Source organism: Lissotriton helveticus, chromosome 5_1 (assembly GCF_964261635.1).
Source record: "Lissotriton helveticus chromosome 5_1, aLisHel1.1, whole genome shotgun sequence".
Lineage (NCBI taxonomy): Eukaryota > Metazoa > Chordata > Amphibia > Caudata > Salamandridae > Lissotriton > Lissotriton helveticus.
Window position 1 is genome coordinate 2079249867 of NC_136065.1, and position 20565 is coordinate 2079270431.

General features: G+C 44.7%; 1 protein-coding gene across 7 annotated transcripts in view; it reads right to left on the reverse strand.

Moving 5' to 3' along the window:
• The window catches only part of MSH5 (mutS homolog 5), a 1532005-nt gene that overhangs the window by 165245 nt on the left and 1346195 nt on the right, over positions 1-20565 (reverse strand). For all 7 annotated transcript variants that reach the window (XM_078646032.1, XM_078646030.1, XM_078646035.1 and 4 more), the window contains 2 exons: positions 17009-17158; positions 11493-11567 (listed from right to left, as the gene is read on the reverse strand). In XM_078646032.1, coding sequence (XP_078502158.1) covers positions 11493-11567; positions 17009-17158 — 225 coding nt within the window. The remainder of the gene's footprint in view (positions 1-11492; positions 11568-17008; positions 17159-20565) is intronic.

A 20565-nucleotide genomic window follows, 5' to 3' on the forward strand; every position in this document is an offset into this window, starting at 1 on the left:
CTGGTGCTTCAGCATAGTCCAACACCCTAAGTGTTCGGATCCACTCCCGTTTTCGACCCACCTAGTCGGGTTCGCCCGAGAACAGTAACTTTGTGACTACTAGCCTCCATAGACTTTTTCCCGCCTTACGCGTGAGAGTTCCCACTCTGCACACGACGTCCACAGGCCTCCTGCAACTAATCCAAGTGTTTAGCATTGTAGGACTAGCGTTTCTAAAGTCCATGAGAATAGTTACTTACCTGCTAGTAGTTCGCATTCCACTTTTGTAATATATGGTTTTTCGTGTCCCTAGGGCATTTGAGTAAATTGTGCGACTTAAAGTATTTTCTTAAGAGTTTTGTTGTGTGCTTAGCTCCCTGACTCATAAAGAGTTCAGGGTAGTCTTGTTATAAATAAATATCTGTTTATTTTCATAACAACTTGTGTGGTGTCCTTTCACTTGGTGTTCAAGGGGTAATGTGATGGTAAAACAGCTGGCTTAACACGCCCTCTAGAGTCTTAGCCTTAGACTGCTCGTATCCATGCTACTAGGATAGCTGGTCTATATGGTTGACTTACAACCAATCATCAATAAGGGTTGTTTGGCCTGATACAAAGTGCTCACTAGAATAGTGAACATTATATATCAGGCCAACTTCTCACACTAGTCGATTTCAACAACAATCATTTAAATCTACAAACATTGGAGTAAAACCAAATGTTTTGATTTTTATTTTATTTTTAGTACTTTTGTTTTATTCAGTGACACTTTTGACACATTGTATTATTTTACATTCCACTTGATTTTTTATATAAACATATTTTGACCTTATGTACAAGACCCAACCACTAATTTTCAAACACAATACAGTTTTTAACAAATTCATTCAAACTCACAACCATACTCCACTCATACTCATACAGATAAAATATAGCTGGAACTACAATATTCACAGCAAAGCCATATATACATTTTCAAAATTCAAATCTCTTATGTAATCTACTAATCTGTTCAGTCTTTTCAATGGCTTATGACAGTCTACGCGTTTCGAACCCAAATTTGTTTATGGGGTTCTCATCAGGACGGTAGTCTGTAAAAAGAGGAGAACACCTTATTTTAGAACACAGTATCTAAATAGCTGCATGCTACGTACTTCAACACTATCCACCTCTGTGTATTACCTCTTTTCAATCAGAGCCTGGACGGATTGACACTTTCCCGACGTACAACTCATATGCAAGGCAACCTAGTGCGTCAAAAGAACGAAAACAGAACAATTGCCAATGTCAGCATCACTCTGTTTCATCATTTGCAGCTCATTCATACACTCGTTTTTAGTTGGCACTTACTTGTGCTCATATGGTTGGGGTTTAGGTCTTAGAATTCTGTGTAGCCTAAACTGTATCGACAAGAAAGAGAAGAAGGATTAGTTACTTACCTGTAATCCTAGTTCTCATCCAGGGGTATACTCATCAAAGTCATAATCTATGAATAATCCCCGCCCATGTGCGGGATCCCGGAGCATATAGAAAATACATATAAATATATATGTATATATATATTTGAAAACATATATTTGCAGCCTAAAACATTTCCTAACTGGCAAAATTGCTGCAAAATTACATAAATTAGCATACATACAGTAGTACTCTTCCAAACCCTAAGGAAGAAAGAGAGCAGAAATCATTTGTATACAACAATGCTTTATTGCCATAGGAAAAACCTGTAATTGCATGCATTTGCCAGTAGGCTGCAGTAGAGTATAAAGCAAACAAAGAAAACTGACACCTTGCCTTTAAGGCATTAGAGTAGGGGTATCGTGCCTTTAAGACCTGAAGGCAACCCCCTGCTCCCATGGTGCACCACAGGTGACAGTTTGGTCAGTTCTTTTTGGAGGTGCATAACACCTGAGGAGATCCACAATAAAACATCTCATAACTGTGTAACTCTGCTCGTCCGGGGAGGTGGGCGGGAGCTTATGACTTTGATGAGTATACCCCTGGATGAGAACTAGGATTACAGGTAAGTAACTAATCCTTCTCATCCAGGGGATACTCATCAATAGTCATAATCTATGAATAGATTAGCAAGCTCATACCCAAAGTCTCGCGGACGAGCAAGAAGTATAAAAACTTCACAGAATGACTAAGACATATATTGCAAATACATCTTATGCAAATAAGTTCCTTAACAAGGTCTGCCCTACTCTGGCATCGGCCTGAGTATCTGAGTCCAGACAATAATGGCGGGTAAAGGTATGGACAGAGCGCCAAGTTGCCGCTTTACAAATTTCAGAAATAGGAACATTACGAAGGAGAGATGTAGTGGAAGCTTTCGCTCTAGTAGAATGTGCATGTGGTTTACCCTGCAAGGTCTTGTTAGCTAGTTGATAAGCTAAAGCTATACAGGAGACAATCCAGCGAGAAATGGACCTTTTGGAAGCTGACAGGCCAGTATTAGTACTGACATAATTAACAAAAAGCCGGTCAAACTTCCTAAGAGGCAGGGTTTTTGACAAGTAGAACTTCAGGACCCTCCGGAGATCTAGGGAGTGTAATGACCTCTCCGGGGGAGTGGAAGGATTAGGAAAAAAGGTAGGTGAGGTAATAGACTGGTTGATATGAAAGTCTGAAACTACCTTAGGCAGGAAACTTGGGTGCGTTCTTAAGACCACCCTGTTGGCATGAAAAACTGTGTAAGGCTCCTTACAACTCAAGGCCTGGATTTCGCTGACCCTACGGGCAGAGGTAATCGCCACTAAAAAAGCAGCTTTCCAGGTCAAGTGCTGCAAAGAGGCCTTATGTATAGGCTCAAAAGGAGCACTCATCAGCTTAGTCAGGACAATATTAAGCTCCCAGGGAGGGGAGGGGGACCTCACCGGTGGGAAGACTTTCTTAAGACCTTCTAGGAAATCTTTAACTACAGGCATAAGGAAGAAAGATGTCTGATTAGGAGACTTCCTATATGCTGTGATTGCAGCTAAATGAACCCAGATGGAGGGGTATTTCAGGCCTGATCTCGCTAAATGCAATAGATATGGAAGAATCACCTGCTCTTGGCCATGTACCGGGTCAAGAGAGTGCTCATGACTCCATAAGAAGAACCTCTTTCACTTGAAAGCATAGGACTTCCTAGTGGGGGGTCGTTTTGATTCCTTAAGAATAGTCATGCAGTCTGCTGGGAGGTCTAAATGTCCATACTGGATGACCTCAGGAGCCATGCCGTCAAGCGAAGTGAAGAAAGGTTGGGGTGAAACACCTTCCCCTGGTCTTTGGTCAACAAGTCTGGACGGCATGGTAGGCGCCGGTGCGGAACCTCCGACATCTGTAGAAGATCGGGGTACCACCACTGGCGTGACCACTCTGGTGCTATCAGGATCATTCTGGTGTTGGTCCTGTAGAACTTCTGGATCACCGCCGGGATCAGAGGCAGGGGAGGAAAGGCGTAGAGTAATGTCTGCGACCAGCTGATCAAAAGACCGTTCCCCAGTGATCCCTGTTGGGGAAACCTGGACGCGAAGACGGGGCATTTTGCATTGGCCGCGTCTGCGAACAGATCTACGTCCGGTACGCCCCAGCAACGAAAAACCTCTGCACTTCTACGAAGATTCTGCTTAGGCAGTCTGCTTGGACGTTTTGAATTCCTGGTAGATGAACTGCCACGATGGACAGGCCTCTTGCTAGGAGCCAGTGCCAGATGGCTTGTGCTTCCAGAGACAAGACTCTTGACCTCGTGCCTCCCTGTTTGTTCAAATAGAACATAGTTGTTGTGTTGTCCGTTTGAACCTGGAGGTAGTTGGTGCGCAGAGAAGGATAAAGAGACTTGAGAGCCAGATGAACTGCTCGAAGCTCCAGGAAGTTGGTATGGTAGCCTTGCTCTACCTCGGACCAGAGGCCTTGAACTTGGAGTCGGTCCATGTGAGCGCCCCAGCCTTGAAGGGAGGCATCCGTGACAATTGACTGGGACGGAGGAGGACGATGGAATGGCACTCCCCGGAGGAGATTGGATCGTTTTAACCACCATCTGATCGAGTACCTGGCTTCTTGAGGAAGCAAGACCCGATCTTCCCACTGATCCGATCTCTGAGACCACTGATCTTCGAGGGCTTGTTGCAGAGGCCTCATGTGAAGGCGAGCATTGGGCACGATTTAAATGCACGAGGCCATCGATCCCAGAAGAGAGGACACTTGTCTGGCTGTGAGGGGCGGATTGTCCAGAAGAAGGCGACCCTTCAGGAGCATAGATGACAACCTCTCCTCCGAAGGACACAAGCTTGCCTGTAGTGAGTCCAGAGAAGCACCCAGATAGTGGATCCGCTGGGAAGGGTTGAGAACTGACTTTTTCAGATTGACTTGAAGACCCAACGAGTCCATCAGTTTGAGGCAGAACGACAGATGGTTTTGAAGCAGCGACAGAGTGGAGCTTTTCAACAGCCAATCGTCTAGATATGAATAGACGAAGATCTTTCTTTTGCGAAGAAAAGCAGCCACCACCGCCATGCACTTGGAGAATGTCCGAGGTGCAGATTTCAGGCCAAACGGCAGCACTCGATACTGGTAGTGACGGCGTCCGATCTGAAACCGTAGGAACTTCCGATGCTTGACTGACACTTGTATGTGGAAGTAGGAGTCCTGCAAGTCGATGGCACACATCCAGTCTCCCTGATGAAGATGCGGGAAGATCTGGTGCAGGGCGAGCATGCGGAACTTTTCTTTTCGTATGAATTTGTTTAGCATTCGAAGATCTAGAATGGGGCTGTATTCCTTGGCAGTTCCTCGTTTTTGAACCAAGAAATACCGGGAGTACACTCCTTGATTTCTGTGAATGGAGGGAACCTCCTCTATGGCCATCTTCTTCAGGAGGACGGAGACTTCGTCTTGTAGCAATTGACTCTGGAAACGTGGGAGGTGTCGCGCCTGAAGGAGGACTTGCGGAGGAGGAGATTTGAACCTCAGCAAGTAACCATGCTGCACAATATTCAGCACCCATCTGTCTTTTGTAATGGATTTCCACTCTTTCAGATGATGAGAAACACTCCCTCCCACCGGAGTGGCGAACAGACGTGGAGGAAGCAATGGCTCAGGGCTTAGGAGGTTGCTTGGAGGAAGACTGCTGCTTGTTATTGCCACCTCTTCCTCTGCCAGGACGACGCTGCTGGAACTGCGTCTTCTGCTGAGACTGGGATTGCCACTGAAGGGTTTGAACCCTCTGCTTGAAAGACCTCCTGTCTCCCTGGCGAAAGCGTTTCTTGAATTCCTTGCGCTTTTCTAATCCCACAGCTTTGACGGTGTCCATTTCCGCTTTCATTTTGGACATTTCGTCGTCCGTGTGTGGACCAAACAGAGATTTCCCATTGAATGGCAAATTCAAAATCTTCTTCTGGGCGTCTGGTTTGAGCCCTGTCAGACAGAGCCAGGCCGAACAACGGGAACAAATACCATTTGAATAGCCATGGGCCGCAAGGTCAGATGCATCCACTGCGGCGCTAATAACTTGATTGGCTACCAGGCCTCCCTCCTGTATAATCTGCAGAAAGTCTTGGCGATCTTCCTTGGGGAGCTTGTCTGTAAAGCGAGTCAGGGAGTCCCAAAGGGACCTGTCGTAACTTCCAAGCAAGGCATAGGCGCTAGCCACCTTCATAAATGAAGAGGAGGTGTTGCATACCTTCCTACCAAACGAGTCCATAAGTTTACTATCTTTTTCAGGTGGTACTGAGGAAGAAGTAGAGCCTGCATGGGACTTCATGGCAGCCGCCACAATAATGGAGTCCACAGGAGGATCAGATCTGAGGAACAAGGGATCCTCTGCAGGGGCCTTGTACTTTTTGGCTATCCGAGATGGAACAGATCCCACCACTGCTGGTGTGAGAAAAGTAGCCATAGCCGGTTCTAGGAGGCCGGGGACCAGGGGCAGAAGAGGCCTGGGCGCTGTGCGATGATGAAGAGTATCAAAAATCACGGAAGTGGGAACCACTGGAGTATGCAGCGTAATGTTCAGCTTTTTTTCTCCCCTGCTCAGAACATCGGAGAAAGTCGCGAGGTCATCAATAGGAGAGACTCGGGAAGGAGGCGTAGATGAGAAGGTCGGAGAGTAATCTCAGTAAGACGACCTAGATGAGGACGACCTTGTGGAAGATCTTGTACGCGTAACCTGTCACGATTCCTGCTGTGACGGTCTCTGGACCTAGAGCGATGTCTTGATGGAGACCTCGGTCTTGGCCGGATTGGTGAACTTGGTCTGACAGGTGTTCTTGGCCGTACTGGAGAACGTGATCTGATCCGAGATCTTGGCCTGGGTAAAATCCTGGGACTCCGAGGAGATCTAGACGGTCTGACCGGCGTTCTTGCCGTAGACGGAGAATATGTACGGGAGTAACCCGAGCCCGGGCTACTCTGACCTCCAGATAGAGCCCCATTGAGGATGCTGAGACACCAAGCTGCGTGGTCTGTCCGCAGATCTGGACGAAGGTTCCTGGGAGATTTCCACGATATTGAAACGAGGAGATGATGACTTGCCTCCTGAAGATCCGGAACCAGGGGATTCCACCACTGCCGTCACTTGATCCCTCGACGGCGAAAGCCTCGACGTCGAAGATGTCTGGGTGACTAGTGGCGTCGAGTGGTATGCTCTCGACGGCGATCGATCACGTCGAGAAGGGCTCGACTGAAAACCTCGACGTCTATCCGGAGACTTCGACGTCGATCTCCCTCGACCAGATGGAGATGCTCCATGACGTTGTATCGACGACGACTCTCGACGTCGTGTCGACGATGACCTTCTTCGACGTCGCGTCGACTGCGACGTTTCCTGGCGTCGCCTCGGCGTCGACCTCCTTGACGTCGAAGGATGGGATCTGACAGTCCCTCTCGACGGCGGCGACCTGGATGCCATCCTAGCTCTCGACGCCGATCCTCTCCGGGGCGGCGGAGAGTGTCTCGACGTCGACGGAAGCCTCGACGGAGACTTAGATGTGGTAGCAGCCGTGGACTTCGAGCCCGAAGTATGGCGCCTCGAAGCCAACTTACTTGACTGCGGCGGAGATCTTCGACGTCGTGAAGATGATCTTGGCCTCGATGTCGACGGAGTTCTTTGACCTTCCTTCCTCTTCCTGGGGACAGGAGAAGCGGAATGACGCCGTTTTTGGCCGTGCTTGCTTGTAGGAGAAGATCTGGGGGCTGTAGAAGCACCCACCTGGTGACTTTTGTCTATCTCCTGCATGGCATGAAGTCGAATCTTCTCCCTGTCGCGAAGAGTTCGACTTTAAAACTTTTGACAGTGATGGCACTGAACAGGATTGTGTGTAGATGGAAGGCACACAATACACACAGAATGTGGGTCATTCAGAGCCATCTTTTTGTCACAAGAAGGACATTTCCGCAACAGAGCAGGCATTCTGACAGGAAATTCTTGTGGGTTACCACAGAAAAATAAATCAGAAGCCTTATTTATCCAAAAAATGTCGAATAATAAGAGAAAATTCTCTCAAAAACACAATTTCAGTTGAAAACTGAAGAGCTCAAGCTCCAGGATCCTCACAGAAGGAGCCAGAAAAAAGAACAGACCCAACTGTCACCTGTGGTGCACCATGGGAGCAGGGGGTTGCCTTCAGGTCTTAAAGGCACGGTACCCTTACTCTAATGCCTTAAAGGCAAGGTGTCAGTCTTCTTTGTTTGCTTTATACTCTACTGCAGCCTACTGGCAAATGCCTGCAATTACAGGTTTTTCCTATGGCAATAAAGCATTGTTGTATACAAATGTTTTCTGCTCTCTTTCTTCCTTAGGGTTTGGAAGAGTATTACTATATGTATGCTAATTTATGTAATTTTGCGGCAATTTTGCCAGTTAGGAAATGTTTTAGGCTGCAAATATATGTTTTCACATATATATATATATATACATATATATTTATATGTATTTTCTATATGCTCCGGGATCCCGCACATGGGCGGGGATTATTCAAAGATTATGACTATTGATGAGTATCCCCTGGATGAGAAGTGTGTCTTCAGTATTAGTTCATAATGTCCCCTTGTGCTAGCTTATAGGGGTAACATGAAAACAAAGTACCACAAAATTTGGCTGCTTTACTTCTGATCTCCGGGGTCCAGTGCTCCCGCCTGCCCCAGCAAAGAAAAAACGAGGGGGGGGACAAATTAGTACACGGAGGGTACACCAACTGGCGTAAGAGTCAGTTTCAATCATATTCCGGTGAATACCTTGGACGGTCGGGGCACCGAGCATTCAATTCTCTTTCCCTCGATGTTAGACGCCGCGTTCAATCAGGCGTTAACTTCCGGTTTCCCCAGGATTCATGGGAGTTGTAGTCCCGGTTGTCAACGATGCTTAAATGCACCCAAAATTACTTAATTCCGATTTGTTGCAAAATATTCTGATTTGAACAATAACATACTATACGGGAATTTGTCTCCTCATTCCAATCCCATTTCATTATTGTTTCGAGTCGATAGAAATTGTGTGAAGTGCTCACATATTCTTTGGCGATGTTTATCTTGATATTCCATTGGGTCCCCGAAATTCGATATTCGCTCGACTGCCTTTTGTCATCCGTCACTATCACCTCAGTTATTGAGTATAGGCGCCCAGTAGTGTTGCTCAACTAAAAAGGATGAATCACGGGAGATGTAGTCTAGGGCATAGGTGGTACGTTTTAATGTCTCGATGTATCTTGTCCTCCTCTGTATGTATGGCTGCATATTTCTGTTCTGTTCACAAGACTATGCCTCATTGTTCGATTATTCTGGTCTGAATTAACCGTTGCAAAGTCGGTTTTCGATACCGTGCAATTCTGTCAATCTATGATGTCACTCAGGTTCCTGGATGCGCCATCACCCTTATTTCCTCATTATTCTAGTTATTTTCCACAGGGGCGGAGGATGTCTGATTAACCTAATTTAAATAATTCGGTTAGTTCATTAAGGCCCTCAGTTGCGGAATCAAATTTCAAAATCAACATTGCCTCCCTTCTGGAAAGTTTTTCTTCAAGGTCACCTCCTCTTTCGTCATTGTCCACTTTTGAAATATCTGTCCAAGTCAGCTCTGTGTCTTTGTGATTCCTTTCAAGCTAATGATTGACAAGGGGAGCCGTTGATATCTTGTTTTTAATCCTTGATTTGTGCTGTTGAATTCTGCTCCGTACCTCTTGGCTTGTTTTTCCAATATAGAGTTGATTACAAGGACATAGTATTCCATATACGACGAATCGCGATTTGCAGTTTGTAAATGTATCATGTTTCCATTTTATATTTCTGTGTTCAAACAGACTTCCTTCTTTTGTTGTCTCACAACATGAACATTCACCACATTTGACGCACTAGGTTGCCTTGCATATGAGTTGTACGTCGGGAAAGTGTCAATCCGTCCAGGTTCTGATTGAAAAGAGGTAAGGCACAGAGGTGGATAGTGTTGAAGTACGTAGCATGCAGCTATTTAGATACTGTGTTCTAAAATAAGGTGTTCTCCTCTTTTTACAGACTACCGTCCTGATGAGAACCCCATAAACAAATTTGGGTTCGAAACGCGTAGACTGTCATAAGCCATTGAAAAGACTGAACAGATTAGGAGATTACATAAGAGATTTGAACTTCGAAAATGTGTATATGGCTTTGCTGTGAATATTGTAGTTCCAGCTATATTTTATCTGTAAGAGTATGAGTGGAGTATGGTTGTGAGTTTGAATGAATTTGTTAAAAACTGTATTGTGTTTGAAAATTAGTGGTTAGGTCTTGTACATAAGGTCAAAATATGTTTATATAAAAAATCAAGTGGAATGTAAAATAATACAATGTGTCAAAAGTGTCACTGAATAAAACAAAAGTGCTAAAAATAAAATAAAAATCAAAACATTTGGTTTTACTCCAATGTTTGTAGATTTAAATGATTGTTGCTAAAACTAAACACCAACAAAACAGAAGTACTCATCATGGACCCACCCCCCGATGCCTGGAACGACACCTGGTGGCCCCCGTCCTCGGAAGCCCGCCCACACCCACGGACCACGCACACAACCTAGGAATCATCCTGGACTCCGAGCTCAAAATGGACCACCAGATCAACTCCGTCTCATCCTCCTGCTTCCACACCCTCCCCCTCCTACGTAAGACCTACAAATGGATCACCTCAAACACAGAAAGACCGTCACTCATACCCAGGTCACCAGAAGACTCGACTACGGCAACGCCAGAATAAACAAACACCTCACCCACAAGCTACAGAACATCCAGACGCCACCGCAAGACTGGTCCTCAACCTGCCAAGACACTGCCACATCTCCTATCACCTGCGCACACTCCACTGGCACCCCATTGAGGCTAGAGTCACCCTCAAGATGCTCACGCACGAACACAAGGCCCTCCATGACACCAGACCAGCATACCTGAACAGAAGACTCAAATTCCACGTACCCAAAAGGACCCTACAATCAGCCCAACTCTCCTACGCTGTGGTAGCCCGAACCAAATAGACCAGATTGGGAGGCCGCTCCCTCTCCTTCCTCGCGGCCAGAGCCTGGAACGCCCTTCAGCTGTAATGTAATGTAATTTAAATGTGTTGGACTTGTAAAGCTTCAGCTGCCCGTGAGCGTCCCGGCGCTGAAGACCGCTGGGGAACCCGTCCTGGATTTCCCTGTGAGATGGTCCCTTCTGGGTATCTCCAAGGTGAAACCAGGCATCCCCGGCGTGCCGTTGTAGAGATGAGGCAAGCTTAATGCCCAGAGTTGCCGAGTGTGATCCCTGGTTAGAGTAGGCACCGGGGCGAGAATTGTCGAGTCTGCTGACCCTGGTCCACAACCCTGCCGCGTCGGGAATTGAACCCTGGTCCCGGGCCATTCTCTGCTTCCGGGTCTGCCGCCTCTAACCAGTGAGCCACACCTCACCACTCTCCACCTCAGACAGACAACATCGCTCCCCATCTTTGCAAGAAACCGCAAAACCTGGCTCTTCGACAGACCCCCTACTTGATGGACTGGAACCTGCACCTCCCGCCCACCCCCAGCGCCTTGAGACCCATACGGGTGAGTAGCCACTTTCAACAAATGCCTGATTGATTGACTCAGTATTATTTACTATTCCTACTCCAGTTTGCGTAACAGCAGGGAAGGTGTTGGATTTTGAATCCAATACCAGTGCACCCCCTACACCAAGTCGTAATGACTTGTGATGTAATGGTATGCGTACTAACAACGCGGTCGTTGTAACAGCCACGTTGTAATGGATGCGTTGTGGAGACAGATTTGTAAACGCTGTTCCCCATCCGAGACATGAGCTGCATGGAGAGACAAAGAAAGCAGAGCTGGGTCTCCTGCAGATGCTATGATAGCTCCTTGGATCACTCTGATTGAAAATATGGTCTTCAGGAGAACTATGCGTGGTTGACTTAACCCAATGTTCATTATCAGTCACCGTTATAAAGCGCACCTGTACTTTCTATATGATGCCGGTACAGACACCTTGCGTGGTTGTGATACAAAGGTAGAATAAGGGGGATGGTTTCTTACTGTGTTGGTTCCTTTTCCAAATTCATCAATCAGGATCAGGGAATGCTGCGTGGAGTTGTTCACTGCATTGGCCACCTGAAAGATGGAAAAATCCACAGTTAGGTATGAGACAGAAAGGGTGTATTCTAAAGTAGGAGTTAGGTTTACTACCAGAGCTGTGTGTTCTGTTATGTTAAACTGGTTTGTAAATCACGCACATACTCAGAGTGTCCCAATGCTCAGGCAGTGGTCAACAGACCGGACACCAGATCTACTATTTAAATAGGCAGATCTTAAGTTCCCTCTTGATGTGTGTGTGGGTGTCCCAGTGTTGGAATAAAAGGAGATGCTGCAGATCAAATACTGAGGTTCATTGGCAGCGTTGTGCAGGGGTGGCACGAGCTTAAGCAGGGGTGCTGCAGTAATCTCCAGGCATCCTGCCTTCCCTGCCCTGGCTCCAGACTAACTACAGGGGATATGCAGCCTATTCAGGTGTAAGTGTTATCATGTTTTAAAGAGTGAGCACATGCACTTTAGCACTGGTTAGCAGTGGTAAATTGCGGAGAGTCCTAAATGCCAGCAAAAACAAGAATAGAAAAAAGGGAGGAGGAAGGTAAAATGTTGGTGGAAAAACCACCCTACAGCTGACAGGTCTAACAACAACCATTAGTTGATTTAGAGAGAAGGTTCCTCACACTACCTAACAGGATTCTGTTTCACCTCAAAGATCTTATGTTGCTTCATATACATATATATATATTACCCAGTGGCCGTTGCCACTGGGTAGTTATAGTTAGACCACGTTTCCAAAGGAAATTGATTTTTCTTGGTTTGCTAAGAACTTTGGCTCAGTTTGATGACTTATCACAAAACTCTTCAAAAAAAGGTTTCATCCACGTTAGCTCCTTCTTGGAAGTTTTTGGGGTGATACATCATACAAAGGCAGAGAAAAAGTGGCTGTATCAAAACACGTTTTCCCCATTCATTTTTCCATTAGGAACTGGAACAGCAATACTGCAATACTGCAAAAACTACTGAACGGAATTACACCAAATTTGGCAGAAAGCTACATTTTGGTCAGTAGAGCCATGAGATCTTGGGATAAGATCTGATTGGATGCCCCTAGATCAACGAAGATGTGGCAGCATGCAGGGGGCAGAGTAGAGGACTCAGCCCCTTATACCAAAATAAAGGTTTAAAAAAAATACATGGGGTATAGAGTACGGATACCCTGCTCTTCTAGGGCTGGTGGAGGGGTTCCTCGAGAGACTTCCCCAAGGGTAAAATACTTATTTTTTTTCTCAGCACCGAAACTCCATTGAGGCGAGGAAAAAAAAATAGCTTCGCACTTTTTTAATGAGTCTCCTAGGGTGGGCAAAGGACCATGGGATAGCTTTTTATATATTTTGCTTGGGCGGGATGCATGCAAATCCTTGTCTCACGGAGGCCTTGGGTACCCTAATACTGGGGCAGGGTATAAGTATAACATATAGGGAAGGTGGCGTGCGGTCACCCTTCCTGTGCCTCACTGAAGCTCCCGGGGCTGAGTGTATAACTAAGGCAGATGCGTAGACTGTTTAGCTTACTCTTGACATTTTTAATTTTGTATTGATAAATGATTCGTCATGGAGGACACATTTAAATGAGTCAGAAAAGTGTTCATGTGCCAACTACTGTGGCATCGTTTGACAAATACATGTGCAATTTGGCAGTCATTTAGCAAGTTGAGTCTATTGCATATTTCATACAACACTACTTAGGGGAAAAGTTAACATGTGGGGCACAAAAGTATTTTAATGTACCAATCACCTTAGTGCAGATTAGTGATTCTGAAAAAAAGTCTGACAAGTTGTGAGCAAGTTAAGCCCAAAGTAGGAACCTCAGGTTTGATCCAGAGCTGAAAAATAGGGGCAAAACTGAAGCACTGGGTAAAACAAATCACTGGCTGTGGGTAGTCAACAATTCCTGATCAGCACGGCATTTGCCATTCATAGCGTGTGATGGCTCACAGGCCAGGCCTTAGGCGATGCCCTGCACCGAAACCCGGCAGGCACACTACCTCACTAAGACAAGCCTTTGGCCATGTCCATCAAGGCTTTCCATGCCACTGTTCAATGGTCAATGACAGATCTGAAGACAAGCTGCACATTATAAGAAACAGGTTTATTAATGCCCAGGTACAGATTTAACCCCCTTCACAGAATATCCCACTGGTCATGAGTCTTTTCCTTGCACTGTTAATCTTCACAGATGGGACTTGTCACTGTAGCCCTGCTTATGAGTCCCAGTTCATAACTCTCATACTCTGAGTTTGGGCTTCCTTGGGGTTAGATTCTATCCTGTGCTTAAATGGCATCCCAATTCCCCCTAAACCCAGGGGAATTGGGCTCTTCCTGGTATCGCACTCCCTATACTTTTCTAATTCTTCGTGGGCTCTAGAACCTTTCACATGGAAGAGAAGGATCAATGGTAAGGACGGTTGTTGCTGCGTAGAAAATCTCCAAGTCTTTTGAAAGAAACCTGGCTTTAATAGCTCAACCTCCTACTCCCTTCCTTTCTCTGCCCATCCCCTTCTGTTTCCTTTGGTGGACGACCTTTCCAGCATATTCCTGCCCTTCCTTCACTCTCCACTATTGGTCCTCCTCTCAGGTGGGCCCGCTCTCTACCAAACCTCAGAGCCTGGCCCACCTCATCATCAGTCCATGTCTTTCCCAGAGTTCCGATGTTTCTCTCCTGTATGAATTATTATTGATCCCTGAAATCTGCGATTTCCCTTCCAGGTAAGTGAGTTTGCTCTCCCCATTTCAGAACAGGTATTCTGGTGAAAAATAGTTGGCCAGCGTTAGGGTGCTGTCGCTGGGATTTGCTTAGGAGGAAGTTTAATGAAAGTATCCGCACCTGCAGATCGGCAATACTAAAAATCCTGGACTCAAAGGGCCCACACTTTTTATGCCTCTGATGCTCTCTCTTTATGGCTCGTTCTTTCCTCCCCCCCCCGTCCTTTTCCCTCACTTTCTTTCTTTTTCTCTTTTCTCTGTTTTCTCTCATTTTTTCCCTCTCTATATTGTATTTTCTACTCCTTTTATATTGATTGCTTGTATTCCATTTTGCTGATTTTGTATCTTTATTGAGGCAATCTTTCTTTCAATAAAATTTCTTTCAAAACGTAAAAGGACCCACAATTAATTTGTCAATTAATTAAATTTGTAACCTATTTTGAGAATGTAACGAAATAATAGTATATGTTATAGCCATAATTCAGCAATTTTTGCTGTTTTTATAAAAGAAAAGGCATATATTTTGTAAATTGAAATCACATTTTAAATGTGGTATTAATTGTTTATATTTATTCTATAATAGCACGTGAAGGAAATATATTTTATTCTTTGGAATATTCTAATGGTTTTGATTGACTACACAATAAAGAATTTTCTATTCTATTCTATTCTATTCTGGTGAAAAATAAGCATAGATATTTCGTTTTGGCATGCTGCAACATGGTGTTCCGTCTTGTTGATGGTGATCACCTCTCCTCCCTCTACCGGTCTCCCTCGCAACCAAAGAGGTCCATGTCTCGGACAAGTCTCCCTCCGTAACTTGGTTCGGGGAGGGGGGGTGGGGGGGCGTAGCATACATTTACCCCATCATACCCTCCCATTTGGCTTTGTACCCCAATCCTGTCTGATCTGCATGAAACCTGACATTTTTGTACTGCCCTTCATTTGCTGTCTGCCAAATTTCACGCAGATCCAAATAGCAGAAAAGTTATACTGAATGAAAATGTTATTGCCCCTCCCCCTTTACTTTTGCCCCTCGTGATGGATCTGCTCAAAACCTGACAACCCATCAGAAAGCTTCACCTACTGAATATCTGCCAAATCGTGCGGATCCTTCCAGCTGGCACTTCTCTGACTCTCCTTTTAATTGAGCACCACATGATGGACCTGCATGAACTAGAGAACACTAAGAGCACGCTGAGCATGCTCAATGTCGTGCAGAACCATCAAATGGTACCAAACCCTTTTCGTATCAAAAATGGATCTGCACAAAAACTGCAGTGCCAATGGTCCATGCTAACACTTATTTTTAGGGATTATCGATCCGTTTTCCTTGTAGGTAATGAGATGCCTAAGAGTCCATACTATATCGGGGAACCCTTTGTCCTTTTCCCAAATCTAGCTGTGTGGGTGTGAGTCTTTCTTGAGGAGGGCGACTGATAACCATTAGAACAGGTCATGGACCCTGATATACAAGGAAAGGCACTGACATATGAGGAATGAATACACATACCAGTGGCCTGGGAGCAAGTAATACTATCTACATCCCCAATCAGGACTGGATCTACTTCTATACAGGTTGGTACCACAGACCGACATGCCAGCCTGAGGCGGTGGTAGGCTCATAATAGGCATACCAGATCTACCTATTATTCTGTATTTCTTTCTTATTTGCTTGCACTACGATAAACATTTCCATACATTTGTGAAATTAAACACGCACAGATGTGGTAGTTTGGTTCGCAGGTGCCTAGAAGCTGCTAAGAAGTGCTTTAATGCAATTCACAAACTGCATGTTTGCACCTCTATGTTGGCAAGACAAAGTACTGTTTTAGTAGGAAAGGCCAGAAAGAGATTAACAAGCAGAGTAACAGTGTAGTATGGAGTTATAACTGCATAGCTGCTATATGGCAACAGATCAAGACCTCTCCTTTGTAGAGTATGTGTAGAATACTGTTTTTCAACTCTCAGAATAAAATTTAAAACATGGCTCTTTTCTCAACTGTGAATTTTTCTGGTTGACCCTTGTCTATGCCTTGGTTATTAGTGCTGAGATGCCTTTTGTGTACCTGTTTACGCTTATTACATTTGTGACATTATCTCTGACCTAAAGGATATGTTTCTGAGGTGGACCTGATTCCTCGTGTCTGCTATGCTAAAGATGTGATCGAACCTATGCTTTCTAACATAGAGGCAGTAGTCCTATGAAGCCCTGTATAGTCTTAAAAAATCGTAAAACTTTTAACATTTTGTTTAAATGCATCCCTATTTCTTTTAATGAAAATGGGTTGCATTACAAAAAAAAGATAGCTTTTTTTTTTTTAAAGCAATCACTGAAATGGTGGTGGACTGACCTCAGAAGGGGACCATCCCTGTGATGACAGAAAATCATAGTGGGTCGCAATTTGCGACCTTCCTCATCAATATTCATGTGGAAGGTGGGAGTGCGACCCACTACAATACCGTATTTTGGGACCCGATCAATTAGTAGGTAGGTTGGGTTGTAGATACTAATGTAATGGATACAATTCGGAAAGCAAATTGCAACCACTTCTTGCAGAATGTATTCTTCATACTCCTTGGTCAAAGGTAATTACAGTCTGGTGTTGCACAGAAGAGGTCATAGCTAGTAACCATTGCAAGTATATGAGTGTCCACAAACAGGAACCCGCTGGGACTCTTGAGAGAGAAACCTTCCTCTTGCCTGCCAGGGAAATTTCCTCCCCAAACCTTTCCTACGCCCCTTCTCCCAGCTCTTACCTGGTTGAGGTCAATCATGAACGTGGAGAGGCCCAGGGACACAGACTCCCTGCTGTGTATACGAGTGTAAATTCCATCCAGGAGGCCAATCTCAGCTTCAGTGGCAGGGACGTAGCTACCGACGAGTGCCATAAACACTATCAAGCCCACCTGCCACAGGAGAAAGAGCAGAGATACTTAGATATGTACTATGAAATGTCAAATCAAGAGCACTTTTGAATACTGTATGATTTGTCCTCAGAGATAAAAAAAAGTTACTATTCTATCATTATAGATCTCCAGGACTAGTATCTTACAAAGATTTACAATTTTGAATTATTTCCCTATCGTCTGGCCGGGAACCCTTCGCAGTCAATGTTTAAAAAACTGTTTATACACACTCAATTAACATTGTCTTATCCATATATTACATGTGATTTATTCACTTCATTACATGACTTGAATTTACTCTAGTTAGCTCATTAAAGCAATAAAATGTGGTGAAGAAATCTATGGTCCACCAATTTGCCACCCAGTAGAGAGTAGAGATTCCTCAAAAAATCTCTGGCAAAAAAGAGCTGTTGTTGTTGCCACGTCTCTTGCAGAGTAATCTCTGATCCCATTAAATAAGGATCTGGCAATGCCACCATAAGCTTAAGTGACAGAAGATGCAACACATCTAGCCAAACCATACTTTGACAGGGCTTTTTCCTTTATTATCTGGACCAAAACCCAGAAAAAATTGAAATATCTCTTAATGTCTAGAGAGTGCGATGACGCAGAAAGAATGCAGGCAGCGTATGTGTTAGTTTAGATGGGTTCAGTAATAGGCTATAGGATATAACCTTGGGTCAGTCTTTAGCCATACTTTATCCTTACAGTCTTGTAATAGAGAAAGCTAGCAAGCTAGCTAGCTCATCTAGCTCATGAAATGGGTTCCCAAATAGCTATTTTCCATCACAGGTGTTGGATAGAGGCACATGAATGGGCTTGAAAGACGATTTCATTAGAGGTTCATGACCTCATACTGAGCATTTAGATTAAGGTTTGTGAGACATTACCCTAACGATTGTCTGAGTAGAGGACCAAGATGATATCATCAACAAGTAAATCAGCATAAAGCTGAGACTCATTAATAGCTAGCCATAACATATCAGCCCTACGTTAATGACCTCTTGAAAGTTCCCCCCTTTCTCCAGGTAGATCTGCCAAAATATGCTGATTGGGCTCCCAAACAGATCTAACACAACTTTGAAGAAACGCTGTGGCATTGGTTACTTTCAGCACAGTTCTGGCTAAGCCGCATACTTTCCTTCACATAAAATCAAGCGATTTACCCTCCCTGTCAGAAGGCATAGAAGGGACTGGAGCAGGAGGATGTCTGTTCCTCACTCCCAACACGCTCATAGATTTTGGGCGTAGATTTCACCAAGGTTGACCCTAAGAACCATATAAGCTATGGTAGACTTGTTATCACAGGACCCCTGGTCTCCACAGTCTCAAAAATACCCGAGATAGCAACCATAGAGCAGGGGGATCTCCCTCGGAATATTTAACTCAGCAGTCCTTCTGGCTAAAACATTGTGGAATGCAGTGATGACGTTGGATGTTGGAGATGCAGGTATGTATGAAGTGGATGGGTGTAGAAAGCGGGAGTGTCTGTGTGCTTTCTTTTTGGTAAATGTGATTAGGAAGTATGCTTTGTCTTGTGTTGGTTAGCAGGAGGCCTTTATTTGATGTCTGAAATAGCACCCACAAATCTTTGTGACTGAAAACGTGGACGCTTATAACCAAAGGACTTTGAAGCATAATATAGAGTAGTTTCTTACCTGTAACTCCACTTCTCTTGTAGGGGTATTTCCGTGATAGTCATAATCATGTGAATAGTCCCACCCATGTGCGTGGACCCGGGAGCACTTCATTAGATATATCTTCTTATGTTGTCATCTTCTGCCTTTCTTCAGGAAGGTCTGTATAGACACTTAAGAGATAAAAAGACAATAATGCAGCCTAACCAACTAGGCTACAGAGGCCATTACTTCATCTTGAAGTGAAAAAAGATAGCCAGTTTAACTTTTTAAATTTAGCAATTTGCTGAGTTTTACACATAGAAAACTCTCCTTCATAAAACTCCTTTTTTTCATGATAGAGATGAAAAAGAATGGATAGAGAAGCCCCCATAGGCTGCCATTATGTGTCTGTAAATGGATACCGTGCCTTTAAGAGTCTCCAGAGACCTCCGATATCCCATGATGCACTGCCAGAGGCAGTTACTTTCAGTTCTTTTTGAAGGCGTAAAGAAGCAGAGCCTGTTGAGTCTTGGGGACATCTGTGTCTGCCACCGAAGAGGCGGCCGGGTTGCTTATGACTATCACGGAAATACCCCTACAAGAGAACTGGAGTTACATGTAAGAAACTACTCCTTCTCTTGTAGGGGATTTCCGTGTATAGTCATAAACATGTGAATAGACTAGCAAGCCCATCCCAAAACAGCTCTCCAGCGGTGGAAGAAACAGAGAACAACCGCACTATTGTGCAAATAGATTTCAAAGTGAAGCCTGCCCGACCTGAGCATCTGCCCTAGCATCAGTGTCTAGGCAGTAGTGCTTAGTAAATGTAAGGACTGACTTCCAAGTGGCAGCCTTACAGATTTCCGAAATAGGTATGTTACGAAGTAAAGCATGTGAGCCCTAGATTTACTAACCAAAGTCCTGTTGGCTTTCTGATAACACAGCTGAATACAGGAAACAATCCACCTAGAAATGGATTGTTTGGAGGTAGCAAGACCAGTTCGGACTGAGCAATAGTTCACAAATAACTGGTCTGATCTACGGATATCCTTAGTCTTGTCCAAATAGAACTCAAGACCCTCCTAACATCAAGGTGATGAAGCGACCTCTCAGAAGGGGAAGAGAGATTCTGAAAAAACGTAGGCAGTGTAATAGTTCGGGGAGGAACTTAGTTTGCATCCTCATAACTACCATAGAGGAATGAAAGACTATATAAGGCTCTTTACAACATAATGCCTGAAGTTCGCTAACCCTGCGGACAGAAGTTATGGCCACAAGGAAAGCCGTCTTCCAAGACTGCTGCTGAAGAGAAGCCTTATGATTGGATTGGGTTCAAACGGTTCCCTCATCAGTTGAGAAAGGACCACATTGAGCTCCCAAGATGGTGAAGGACGCCTATTGGGAGGAAACACTTTCTTCAATCCTTCAAGAAAATCTCTGGTGACTGGGATTTTAAAAAAGGTAGTTTGTGAAGGACATTTCCTATAAGCAGTTTAAGCTGCCAGATGAACTTTAATCGAATGAAACTGAAGGCCAGATTGAGCCAAGTGTAGGAAGTAATGAAGGATGACATCTTCCTTGCAGGAGGTAGGATCCACATTCTCAGATGCACACCAGATGCAAAATCTCTTCCATTTATATGCATAGGACATGTGTGTAGATGGTCGTTTGGCCTCCTTCAATATCTCCATTCAGTCCTGAGGGAGATTCAAATGTCCGTACTGTGCAAACTCCGGAGCCATGCTGCCAAATTCAACAAGGAGAGGTTGAGGTGCACCATCTGCCCGC